The sequence below is a fragment of the Podarcis filfolensis genome (genome assembly GCF_964270895.1).
Source record: "Podarcis filfolensis genome assembly, chromosome: 4".
Lineage (NCBI taxonomy): Eukaryota > Metazoa > Chordata > Lepidosauria > Squamata > Lacertidae > Podarcis > Podarcis filfolensis.
In genome coordinates, this window is record NC_139607.1 from 42,347,731 (window position 1) to 42,361,017 (window position 13,287).

Here is a 13,287-nt window from a genome sequence, read left to right on the forward strand (position 1 = left end):
ACATAATTGGCCTTGCATTATTCAACAGTAGGTAAAGCTGTATGTTGCCTTTGATGTCATAAAACTAAACATTTCTTCACAATTCTTGACCCTTGAAACTAGATATGCAATATCCTTTTCATATCGAAGTTCACTCATCCTTTGTTTAATTAAACTCTTCTTTATAGTAACTCCAAGGCAGGTAGCAAAATGTTTCCAAATGAAACAGCATCACCAATTAACAAATATTGGGATATTGTATCCTGGATGTAAACTCCAGGTTTGTCCTCCTTATAAGTCTGTTCCCGAAACGTGATCGTGTTACTTTTTACCCTTTCTTTAGGCTCTTTCCAGTGAATCATTTGAAAGACTTCCAGTTTTCAATAAGTCAGCCTGGCGACATTACAAGACCACCCCAGAAGCTGATGACTGGAGCAACCCTAGCAGTGAACCCAGGGATGCTTCCAAATATAAAGCGAATCGATAACTCACCAGTGTTTTCTACCTGGATGGCAACACTTACGTTCGGAAATGAGTCTCTGCTTTGTTCCAAATCCCAAAATCCTCTAATCCACAGTAGTCAGTATTTCCCTAGAAAGACCTGTTATGGGACTGAAATAGCAAGAACAGAGGAGATTTTCAAAGACTGACATCATGCATTTTTGGTGTGAATTATTATAAATACTTTGCCAAAACATGCTTGGTTAGTTGAGTCACAAGTGACAAAATGGATTGCACTGTGATTGCAGTTAGATTATACAATTGTATAGTTAAAAGGGTACTATTTTTTAAAGGTCGGTTTCTAGTCCTTTGTAAGAATTGGCAAAATTGTTTTGACTCCCTATTTGACAGTAGTGTCTTACACAGCAATATAATGTAACACACATATTCTACTGTAGTTGAATGTGTGCTTAAACTCACATTGCTGCATTTTTATATGGTACTGTGTAATCCTACATTTAGAAAACAACTATGGGAGCTCTTCTGGTCTTATCACCAAAACCAGTATACATGCTTAGTTCTTTCAAAAGTTATTGTACTTCAAGGTGATTCTTTCCACAATTCTAAAAGTTCATTTCTTTAGTGTTTACCAAACTTTCTTGTAAAGCACTGAAACTTTGCAATAGCTGTCCTGAGGTGCTTTCTTTTTTAAATACCATAAAGAACAGTAGCATGCTCATCAGTTTTGGGTACCTGAAACAATTCCTACTGACCAGGAAGAGAGAATTAATTTGGAATGTGAGATTCAGCACAACAAATATACTTTGTTGTAGGGAAGCACATAAAGAATCAAGCCAGTAAACATTTGGGGATCCAGCTAGATACTAAAAGGAGGTTGGCTTTAAGATATTGGTCGTTTCAAACCCATTTAATAGTAAAACTAAAATAATTCGTAAAAGGATTTCAAAAATGACGTGAAACCTTAGTAGACTAAACATTTGAAACACTGAAATAACTGTCTTTAAAAAAAAAAATGTTTCTTCCAAGAAAGGGCATTATGCTGAAAGCTGACGACCTGCTTGAACGAGTCATTGTCTCAACTACTGCATCTGATACTAAGGCTCTAAAGAGAGTAGAAGCATGGGTTCTGGCAACACCTTTTCACAGGAGTGAGGAGTGAGGGTATCAGAACACCAAAATACATTCCTCGGTGTCTGTGTATTGTATTTGTATGTGAATTGTTTTGACAGAATATGAAACAGAATTTCTAATTAAATGCAGTTTGGTCTGTAAGGAAGACAAAGAGAAAGTTATGTTGACTTCAATTTTCAAGTAGCTTGTAAAAGCTTCTATACTATTCTTTATTCAAACACAGTAGAATGCTTAATTGGCAATTAAATCTGAGTACCCCAATTCCAACTGAGACATCTGAAAAGCATTACTTTTAAACTTACTGGGTTTGCATACCTTTGCATCAGTGGCTATTATATGCATGAATTTTAACCATGTTTATGACTGTTTGCAGTGTTTGCACTTATATGTCTTTCTGAGCAATATGTTCAATCTTTAAACCCTGAAAAAAATCCTCATACCTGAGATCTATGTACATTTTCAGTGACTCAAAATTTAATTAAAGGGAAATCACCTTTAGTATGATTGTCAAACTGATAAAATTACAAAATATAATAACTGCATACAAATATGACCAGCATATAGATCTCCTGGTTTATTAGTGTGTAAAGACTGCCACTCTTATTTGGAAGTCATATCATGGTACCTTAATCTAACAATGAGATGGGTAGGATTTGCCATCAATAAGATGTTTGTTATTTCTTAGCTTTTAACTTGGGCAAGATAGGAATGGTGTAGTCATTAGAAGGTATATTCGGGGGGGGGGGGGAATCAATTCAGTAATGAGTACAATTAGGTTAGAATCAATTAATGCAAAAAATTTCCAAAACACCAAGCAACAACAATAATAATACTTAAGCACATTTTGAGTGTTCACAATGCTTTGCATTCTTGATTTCCGTAAAATGTGGCCATGTAGTTTAGTAACTCAAGCAGTAGTTGTACCGTCCTTATTACCACTGTGTCTTACCCTTGGTAAGTGAGACAAGCCTATTTGAAAGCCCTGGCTAGACCATTCTTACCAAACCTGTGACTAATCCAGTGGTGCATTATCTGTTTCTTGATTACAGGATCAAAAAGACCTATTGGATCCCAGATAATGGGATCAGCTTCTTCCTCCTAATGTTACATACTTATTTGCAAAATGGTGCATCAGAGATGATGCCTGGGGCCCTTGGTGGCTAAGGAGACTTTCTTCTCTATCACTGCTCAGTTGTAGACACTCTATGTTGCCCCCAGCAGTGAACACTAGTGTCTAATTCTATTCTCTTGTGTGCTGATGCAGCAGCTAATAAAGTAGGTCTGTAAATCACATTGACTTTGCATAATAAGCTAGCACATTGATTAGAAGAGGGGGGCAAATTCCATGAATGTTACAAGTAAGTATGCTTGGGGGGAAATAAGGGGGGGGTAGAAACTGTTACAAATGAATCAACCCACATTGAATTCAAAGGGATTGAAGAATGGAGTCTGCTGATAACTTTTTCTTTTTTCTAATTACGATTTGAAAGAAACTTTAGAGTGAAATAAACTGAGAGGATCACTAACACTGAAAGCTTTTAAAGCAGGAAATGTATCCCTTAACTCTTTATCATATATATTCCCTTAGGAAGCCACAGAAATACTGATGGCTTTAGCAGTTTTAAGTAGGCACCTTCTGCTCTTCCCTGACTTCACTACACTGTGAAGTATATTGGAATATATTGACTGTAAAGAAACCTTACAGAGAGGTTTCTGGGGAGGAATAAAAGGGAGCTATTGTCTCGAAGAGATTTAAACACACAAGTGTGTTTTTCTACTGAACAGTTAATTGAAGGATTTAGATTAATCCAGCAGCCATGTCAAAATTGAGCTTTGCCACAGCTGTGTAAAAGACACTCACTGAAACATATACAGTAGTTGCAAATGGCTTACAAACTACAAAATAACTTTTAAAAAATGAGAGATAAATATTGTGCCCATTTTATTGCTAACAAATAAATAAGGCTGCCTTAAACTTCAAAATATACCAGTGAGGTAAGCAATAAAACTGGTTCTCTCATCCAGCTTCTTTGTAGAATACAGTATGCATTTTTAGTAATACTCAAATTTTGATACCTTTTTTTTTTACTGCTTGCCTTTTGCTGTTAATTTATTTAAAAGCATTTGGATACAAGGCCCTGAAAGGTGCTGGATGGATGATACATTTTCACAGATTATACAAAAAGTTGGTAGTAGAGGTTACTTTGGGTAATATCCCCAAACTCGTGCCCTAATTTTTTTATACCTTCTGCACTATAACCCAACACTAGTTCACTCTTGTGTGAACATGCTAAGACGATCAAGCAAATTGTGTGTATGCAGCCTGCTTCTAAATGCAAGACTGTATTGGGCCACTAATTTATTACTGCCATTAGAACTGCAATATAGCAGAGCCTTTTCAATCCTGTTCTAAAACTAGAGACATGTTGGAAGCAGTTCCTCTTGAATTTCATTTTCCCTATATTAGGCTAAGACAATGTGTCAGTGAAGCTGCACCCCGTCCAAATCTGGGGTCCTCTGGGGGTGTTCAACTCACCCAGTCCTCAAAAAGCAGCACATAAATCATAATCTCTTACTGTTCTTCTCTTCCCTCCTTACATGTGTTTTTATGGGAAGTTTTATGGTGGATGTGAGTGCGCCGTATAGCTCATCTCCTTGAACTCTGGCATTTTCTATCCAAACAGAATTGGAGAAAGTTATCTGCTGCTCCCTGGGTGCTGGGAGCAAAGACTCAGCATCTGGAAGTATGTCTGAGACAGAAAATATTTTCCATATAGGAAAGGTTTTATAGGAAATGGAGCTGGCAGTGGTTGGAACACTAAGCTTCAGCTGCCAAAGAAACAGGATGCTGCAGGATTATCATGCCCATCTATGGTCTGTTTATCAAGAGTTATGACGTTTCTTCCTTATGGGCAGCAGCAATAGCAGTGCCAAACCTTGGCAAGTATGGAAGGAGAGGTTACCTGTCTTGGAACCCTCCCCACAATAGTCTGAGAGCCTAGGATTTAGAAGTATCACAAAGTTCCTTCCATCATTGCCTTCCCAGCTGAAACTGGTCTCCCAAGTGCACAATTTGTAGGTTATCCCGTAGAACCCAGAGTTTACATCTGCTTTATAAACCACTTTAACTCTGGAGTAGGCCTGCTGAAATAAAGATAAGTTTGTTTTAATGCAATTACCTTGTAGTGAAGTCAGTTGAGGATGATTGCTTACAAAAGCCATTTATATGGTATTTTAGTTTTATTAGAACCAGACTTGGAGAAGAAAAACAATTTGCTGCATATTTATTCAGGTAGAATGGGTTGAAAAGTTCGTAGCAATGGTTGAACAGGAAGAGAGAGGAGCATGGCTCAACATGTATGCACTGCATGCTGAACTTCCTGGGTTCAGTCACTGGAATCTCCAGCTACAAAGGTCACAGGAAAAAGTGATGTGAATGACCTCTCCTTAAGAAATTTACTGCCAGAAAACTGAACTGAAATGGACCAATGCTCTGACTCTATGTAAGGGAAGTTCATTTGAACTTGATTGGGTTACAGTATAAAAGAAGGGAATTCTCAAAAAGTCACTTTTTGAGGTGTTCTAAGCAGATGGATTTATTAAATGCTTCCTGTAGCTAATGTTAGAATTCCAGATCTGCAGTATGCATCATTTAATTGTAAATGTTGCTTCCTTGTTTTTCACTGTGCAATAAAAAAATAAAATGAGATTCTTTGTCAGTTTTATGTATAGCTTTTTTTGGCTGCAACAGGAAGCAAATTTGCTTTGAAGCTAACCAACTGAAAACTGGACTTCCAAGTAAACATTTTAAGATCGAGATGGCTCACACTTATTGACAACTAAATTGGCTATATATAAAATTATTCATATTGTATAAATTTGCCCTGTATATCTGAGTTTTCTGTCAAGATCCTTGGGATTTTGGTTAAATAAAATGAGACATATAGTCAAATACCAATACTGAAATACAAAATACTTAAACCTTCCCATAGGCATCTGATTGACCACAATGAGAGCAGATTCTTCTTACATTATGAGAGGTACATGTGTTTATAAATTCTGGCTTCTTTCAAACACAATTGGGGTCTAATTCCTTGCCACCCTTTGAAAAGCTGCAATTTATAAATGTCTTCATCCTTTGTAACTGATGAAATCTGTAAGTATTTTTTGCTTCGGTATCTACCCCCAGAACATTAAAACACCTTGGTTGTTGGAAGCAGTCCTGAAGTAAGTTTGTTACAATGTGGACGAACTTTGTTATGAAAGGTGCTCTGATGGTAAGGCAAAGGCAAAGTACTGCTAAGTTGTTTTTTCCCCTCAGACCTGCAAACATTGGAATCTTGCACATATTTAAAAGAGTAGTTTTTTTTGTGAAAATATTTGAAAGCCCCTTATCTCAATAGATGCCAAAAAGAAGCTGCAGATTTAGGTGTTCTGCTCCCTCAGTTCCTGTCAGCCATTTTGTTAACGGGCAGCAAAGCAGCTGCCATCTGGACAACTCCCGAAGAAATATCCTTTGTTCCACAAACAGGAAGAAGAAGCGGGCAGATCAGACAAGAAGCCAACATGCAATCGATCACAGGTGAACAAAAACAATATCCTTAATGAAAGAGTTGCAACCTGGCTAGGTATACCTGCTCTCTTCAAAAAACACTTTCTCAGCTAATTGCCTCAGATTTTTTTTTTTAAAGTATTACGAGATTGTCTGAGAGCTCTCCTAACTACATGGGTTGAACCATACACCAAAACCAAGACATCTGGCTGACTGTAAGAGTAGCCGACAGTTTGGCGTCCTTTGAATCACTATCTCACAAGGGATGTCAATCTCTAGGCAGCAGGCAGCATAAAGTGCTTGCTAATATTTCTGTACAGAAGGTATGACTCAGCGACTGTGACTGGATAAAATAATCTGAGAACAGTTAATGGAGAATTCACCGTTTTGGATTGGCACTGGCTGTGGAAAGCTTACCTTTCCAAATTATGATCATACCATACTTGTACTATTTTGTTGCTGGATAAAATTTTTATTTCCTTCTGTTCTCGTGTGCCCTGCCTGTGCCCTTCTGAAGCAGTGTTGTTTACTATGACAGTCCTAGAGTCACAAGTGTGTGTGACATTACTGGAAACAGACGCTGTACTTCTTCGTCCCATCTTGAAAAGGCCTACATCATTCTGAGGCTTTGTGTTTTGCAGGATTCATTATTATTATTGCTCCTGGGGCCAAGCACCATCTAGTGCATTAAGTATGCTCATGTAAACTTAACTTCTGGGGTCCATGCTATAATGATCTACACTCCTTCCGGCAGCCCCCACAGTTTAATTCCCTTTTCCTATTGAAATTTGATAGTTGTGTGCTCCTTTCTTTCTGGCACTGAAGCCCGTAGCATTTCTGTTTTTTTAAAATGAACACAATTCCTGTGCAACACCAGGGCCGGCCCTCTGATGAGGCAGAGTGAGGCAGCTGCCTCGGGCGGCAAGTGCTGAGAGGCGGGGAGGGGACAGAGCTGTGAGTGCCATGTGGCCTGCCCTATATCCCCTATACTAGCTGGCTGTCCTCAAGTGCAGTGAAGGATACTTTCCTTTCACCAGTATTGGAGTAAGATTCAACTGCCAATCCAATTGACTTCTGTGTATGCCTTGGGCGATGGTTCCGTCATGTCCTTTGCCTCAGGCAGCAAATGTCTTGAGCCAGCCCTGGTTAGGATAGTTTAGAACAGTACTAGTTCATGGGTTTGTAGACACACACCCCTTGGCTGGATAACCCCCAGTTTCTAACTTGGTCTTTGTGTTAGTTTATTGGCCATTATCACCACCTTAGCAGTGTCAAAGCTGTGATCTAAAGAAAATGTTTCCTTGTGTGTCTAAGGCTGCAATCCAAGCCCACTTACCTGGGATGAGCCCCGTTTAATTCAATAGGGCTTTCTTCTGAGTAAATCCATAAAACGTGCACTTCTCTAATAGTAGAAAACCTGCAATGAATAAATCTATCTTTTTAGGTTTGTTTGCTTTTAATTTATGTAATGCCAGGAAAATTTAAGGCTGCAATCCTATACCTACTTATCTGGGAATAAACCTTGTTGAACTCAATAAGCCATGCTTCTGAGCAGACATGGCTTGGATTACACTGTAAGTTTATTTTTTAAAAAATATCCAAGGATGTTCCAATGACTGTGGAGGCAAAACTAAACTAGAAAAAGCTTTTCCTGCACAATTCATTTTCCAAGAGGTTAATCAACCTTAATTAGACATAGTTAGACTTTTGCCAGATACTGTAAATCAGAATAAGATTTAACTTCACAGAGAGTAATATATTCTGATGGAATGTTTATTAAGCAATTCTGTTAATAAATAATTATAATTCAACCTCAGGAAGCTTAATTGCTATGAGTGTTTAGTGGATTGTTTTTTGTGTCTAAATTATTTTTGTTTTGATAATTGGATTTGAATAGAGATGCATTTTGTCTTCCTGGAGTTTTCTGTTTTTATTGGGGTGAGGAGCTACAATGCATATGAAATTGATGTATAGTTTGAATTTTTTTTAGAAAAACCATTACAAATAGTCTAGCTGATTGGTTACCTTTTAAAGAACAGACTATGCTTATTTTCATAGTTTATTGATTGCCATGGTGCCCTAAGTAATAAATAAAAACCATAGGAAGTTTCTAGCTATGCTGGTCCTATGGAATCAAAGCCATTAAAATGCAATACCTCAATGGTAGATACCTTTTTATTGCTGTGAATCTTCACAGCCTTCCTCAAGGTAGCACTTCTGTTTCTTGGGATATCCCATTTTCCTAGCACCCATAACAGGAATGCATGGTAACTGGAGAAACAAACAAGCTTTTTAATTTCCCCCAAGCTGGTGCATTTGCTGCCACTCTGAGTACTATGAGAAATGTGGCTCCATGTCTGTCAGGCAACAGCATCTATAGGATTGTGCTTGTGAAATTACTGTTAGTTATAAGCACAGATGCAAACAAAGCTGCCTAATATCATGTTGTGGACTTTTATCAAAATGGCTTACTTGAGGCTTGAATTCCTTAGCATCAGTTTATCTAGAATTAATAACATTTTATAATATATGCTGATGATTTTTGCTACTGAAGAAGCTTTCAAACTTTAAACAGTTCAGCTGCATTCATTACCAATTTCTTATAGGAGTAATATTCAAATGGACCATAGTTAGACATTTAAGCTAGATAACATGGAAAGCAATGCACATGAAATTGGTTTCTTGTTTGCTTCTCTGATAGCCTGTTCTTGGTTCAGGTAGTCTTGGGCAGCACGGAAGCCAGACCAAGGTAAGTAAACTACGAAGTGTGCCTTGTCCTGCGACCTCTCCTATTACAAGTGGTCCCTTTTGAATCCTAGCTACTATTTCTACGTATTAACTACTTGGGCAAAGATTGTACTGTGATTAGCATTCGCTTGACTTACAAAGAGCCTGATTAAGCTAATGATCATCCTTATGCAAGAAATATTTTTTGCAGCTCTTTATTCATATCTGTGGTACAGTATGAATATTAAAAAAAAAACTCCCCTTATTGGTTCTATTCTGAATAACATTATGCACACCTGAGGCCCTTCAGACAGCCAAATCAGAAAAGTCAACTCAGCATAAATCACCTCCGTAATGATGAATAGCTTTACATCTTAAAATAAGTATCAGATCACATTTGTTGCCGATTTGCATAAATAGGATTTTGTTGACACTTGACTTACTTAATCGTAAATTGCAGTGCTCCGATTTCTGGAATGTCTGCAAAAACTGAAACTCCTTGACTTGTAAATTTGTGGACAGCAAACATTCTTACAGTCCTGGAATATTATTAAAAGGGTGTGCTCTCCTTTGTCTTCTTCCATACTGTGGGATTTGAGAAAAAGCCCCTTAGGACGCAATATAGGTTCTTCAACTAAATTCCCTTGTTAGTGTTCCAGCCCATCAGCATTTTAGTGATCGGAAGCATGTGATAATGAATCTACTTTTCATAAGTGGATGATAGCTTTTATCACTAGCATTTAATTTGTTACATTGACTTTTTAATGAAAGAATTTGAGAAACGTGATCAGAGATTTATATAGCAGTGATAAAAGTCCCCCCCCCCTGTAAATTGCTCTACGGCATTTTGCAACGTTTATAAATTAAATATCTGGTTGTCTTTCTATTCTCTTTGGAAAACTGTATTTGCACGTGAAGAGGAAATAGTGAGGTAGACTAGGCTAATACATTAGGAATCAATGTATAAAAGTCAAGCTCACATCCACCTTGAGCTTTGGCTCTGGGAAATTCACTGGTTCCAGAAGCCTAAGAGTGTTTCTGTGAGACATTGCTTGATAGTTCGGCTTTGAAAAAGGGTAGGTAGACACATTGGCTCCATGCTACCTTTTACATGCTTCTTAGATTATTTTGATTCTATATATTCTCCCTTCTATCATGTGGTTGTTGGTATCTTTTATGTGAAATAAAACATATTCCTCACTTGCAGTTGAGGTATTCCAGGGGCAATTCCATAACAAGTCTCCATTTCAGTGGAAGAGTGTCTGGAGACTTAAGGGACCTTGGTGAAATTTGCTTTATTTATAAATACACATACAGAACATGGTGATGACAAGTACACTCCACTAATTAGGTAGTGTAGTTGCTGTCTTGTATCAGATTCCCAATAATTCCTGCAGCCATGTTGGCCAATTGCAGCTAGATTTCCCAGCTCACCCACTCTTCTCTAATTCTATGGTGTCTAAACCACAGAGCCTAGGGCTTGCTGATTCGAATCCCCGTGACAGGGTGAGCTCCCATTGTTCGGTCCCAGCTCCTGCCCACCTAGCAGTTCGGAAGCACGTCAAGTGCAAGTAGATAAATAGGTACCGCCCCGGCGGGAAGGTAAACGGTGTTTCCGTGTGCTGCTCTGGTTCGCCAGAAGTGGCTTAGTCATGCTGGCCACACGACCCAGAAAAACTGTCTGTGGACAAACGTCGGCTCCCTCGGCCTATAGAGCGAGATGAGCGTGCAACCCCAGAGTTGTCCACGACTGGACCTAACGGTCAGGGGTACCTTTACCTTTTTATTTATCACTCACTATGCAACTTTAAAATAATAATAATAATGCTGCAATTCAGCCTCTGCAGCCCATTACTTCATTGAAAATTGTGTGGAGTGAGAAGACCTACTTGTGATGGATTGTTGTCGCTAGTCTTGCAAAACAAGTTGACAGCTAAGTAAAATATCCCCATCCTTCTGGAAACTTCCTGGCTGAAGGGAACACTATGTGTGCTCTGATTTAGAAGAGATAGCAGCTTCAAGATAAAATGTAAAGATTTGTTGGACATGACCATACTTGGTGTTCCTTGTCTGTAGCTGTAATCCAGTAAACAAGTTTGGACTCTCCATGTGTTTTAAGAAACATCTCTCCATTGCTAACAGAAATGAAAGGAATTGGGAAAATAATTCCTTTAAATGTATGCAACCGAAGCACATCTTTATATAACACTATTCGCACCCCCAGCTTTTTACCATGTACATTATGCATTAAAAGCACATGTGAAGCACATGACTCCCCCCCCCAAAAAAAATTCTGGAAACTATAGTTTAAGGGTGCTGGGAATTGCAGCTCTGTAAAAGGTAAATGACCCCTGGATGGTTAAGTCTAGTCGAATTAGACTGGGGTGCGGCACTCATCTCTGCTTTCTGGCCAAAGGAGCTGGTACTTGTCTGCAGACAGCTTTCCTGTAGCTCGGTATATGATGGGGTCCGTGTGTGTTAAACTAAGGTTACCAGGATAATTTGGAAAAAATCATGTGCTTTAAATGTATATGTGTAAGCAGCCTAAATGGTAAAAAGTGAAAGATACTAAAAACATTAGGCAACACGGGTGCCTGGGCTCTGCCAACTGAAGCTACAGCTTGCCAAGCATAAAATGGGCTGACTCCAGATTAATGATCTTGCAGCTCCCTCTTTAGCCATTGGCATATTGGTCCAATTCTGGTGTGTGTGCATGCATATGAGTTAAGGATCAGCCAGAGCAACAGCAAAATAAAGAAAGTAAATACACTTCTCATTGTACTTCATTTACTTTCACGTGGATCTTTCGGCACATAAACAGCCTGGAACACATTCAAGTCAATATTAGTTAAAATTAAAAAAATTAAAAAGCCAATGATGCCACTCCCCCCAAAAGTTTTAAAACCCTTCTTGGTGGCTGAAGATAAGATTGTATACTCTGCCATACCTGGGAATTGCTTACTGAAGTTTTTGTCATGGCAACAGAAACTCCTGCTCATTTACCAACTGAAGACATTATGTACATATATACATATATAAGGCTTTGCTGCTGGGCAAATCAATTGCATTTGTATGGTACTGTACAGCATAAATTAAATGGTGGTTCTGGTTAGCTTTTCCCTTTGAGAATTAAGACCCACAACTGTACATTCTTCCCACATCTCTTCCACTAACCCCCCATCCTGCTAAAGTAAATATCCTTACATTTCAACATTTCCTTTCTCATGTAAGCAGAGCTCTTGGTGAGTGACGCCAGTGAGGATCTAACTGACCGCAGCTTGATTTATTTCTGATAGAAAAACTTGAATTTGTATAGATATGAAATAGAAACAAGTGCCCCCACAAGGCATGAGAGTAAGCACCTTGGATGCCTGATGAAGGTTTTTAATCAGACCACCCTCTCATGCATTTGATGTCTGTTACCCCACAGGCTTTGGCATTGCTAATAATGAAAATGTAACACATGTGGTGACTTATGTATCTAGTTTGTTGTTAATAGAAGCAGACTGGATTTGTCTCCAGAAGATAAATATAAATATTGTGTTCTTTTGGCAGAAAGCGAACCACCTACAGTTGCTTTAGTGTTTGGGTTTTTTAGCCTCACCATCTAGAAACAGCTCATGGTGCCTGGAGAGTTCTTATACAGAACTCTGAGTCAGAAATTGAGAGAGACAAGCCCCCTGTTAGCCACAAAGGCATGCCTAGGTTGCTAATTTGGAGATGTGGGGAGCAAGTCTTCAGAGATGGACAGAGATCACAAATTCAGCCCTAGTTAAATATCAAAGTACTCCAAGCTAGTTTTATGCTATGTGAAAACACATCTTTGCTAAGTGTTGAAAGACATGGCAGGAGTAGATTTACAAGAGCCGTTCCAGTGTCAAATGGCCTGATTTTGTAATAAACTAATATCATGACCTTTTTTAGTTTCTATATTCTGTCCTGGATCCACACTGGAAATGCTTTGCTTTAGAGAGTTCAACAAACAAGTATGGCTTTTCATGACATGACTTCACATAGCTGTTGGAGGTGTTCTTCAACCTTAGATGTTGTTGGACTACAACTGCTCTCATCCTTACTCATTGGTTAAGCTGTCTTGGGATGATAGGATTTGTAGTCCAACAACATCTGGAGACTCTAGGCTGAAGAACAGCTATAAGGCCTTAGTGCAAGTATACTGAAGAGCTGTGGCTCTAGTTGTACTAGGGGGCACTGCAGCGCACTGCACATACACACTGCATATGTTCAGTGTGGACAGTTGCATATAGTCAGATAAAAACTGCAACTATTTCTCATACATGCCAGTGACTGTGGTTGAACATCTACATTATCTTGTATGGGAGACAGACATAACACTAATATCAGATATTTGATTCCACAAATAAATGAAATGGGATTCAACAGTAGCATATGATATTCAGGCATATGGTTACACAGAA

The 13,287-nt window shown here is 38.6% G+C and overlaps 1 protein-coding gene across 1 annotated transcript in view; it reads left to right on the forward strand.

Annotated features, from left to right (window-relative positions):
* PDK3 (pyruvate dehydrogenase kinase 3) overlaps window positions 1-5,281 on the forward strand; it is a 40,412-nt gene extending 35,131 nt beyond the window's left edge. Inside the window, exon 11 of the mRNA XM_083612406.1 lies at window positions 323-5,281. Within this exon, the coding sequence (XP_083468532.1) occupies window positions 323-466 (144 nt within the window). The 3' untranslated portion in view covers window positions 467-5,281. The remainder of the gene's footprint in view (window positions 1-322) is intronic.
* The last annotated feature ends 8,006 nt before the right edge of the window (window positions 5,282-13,287 follow it).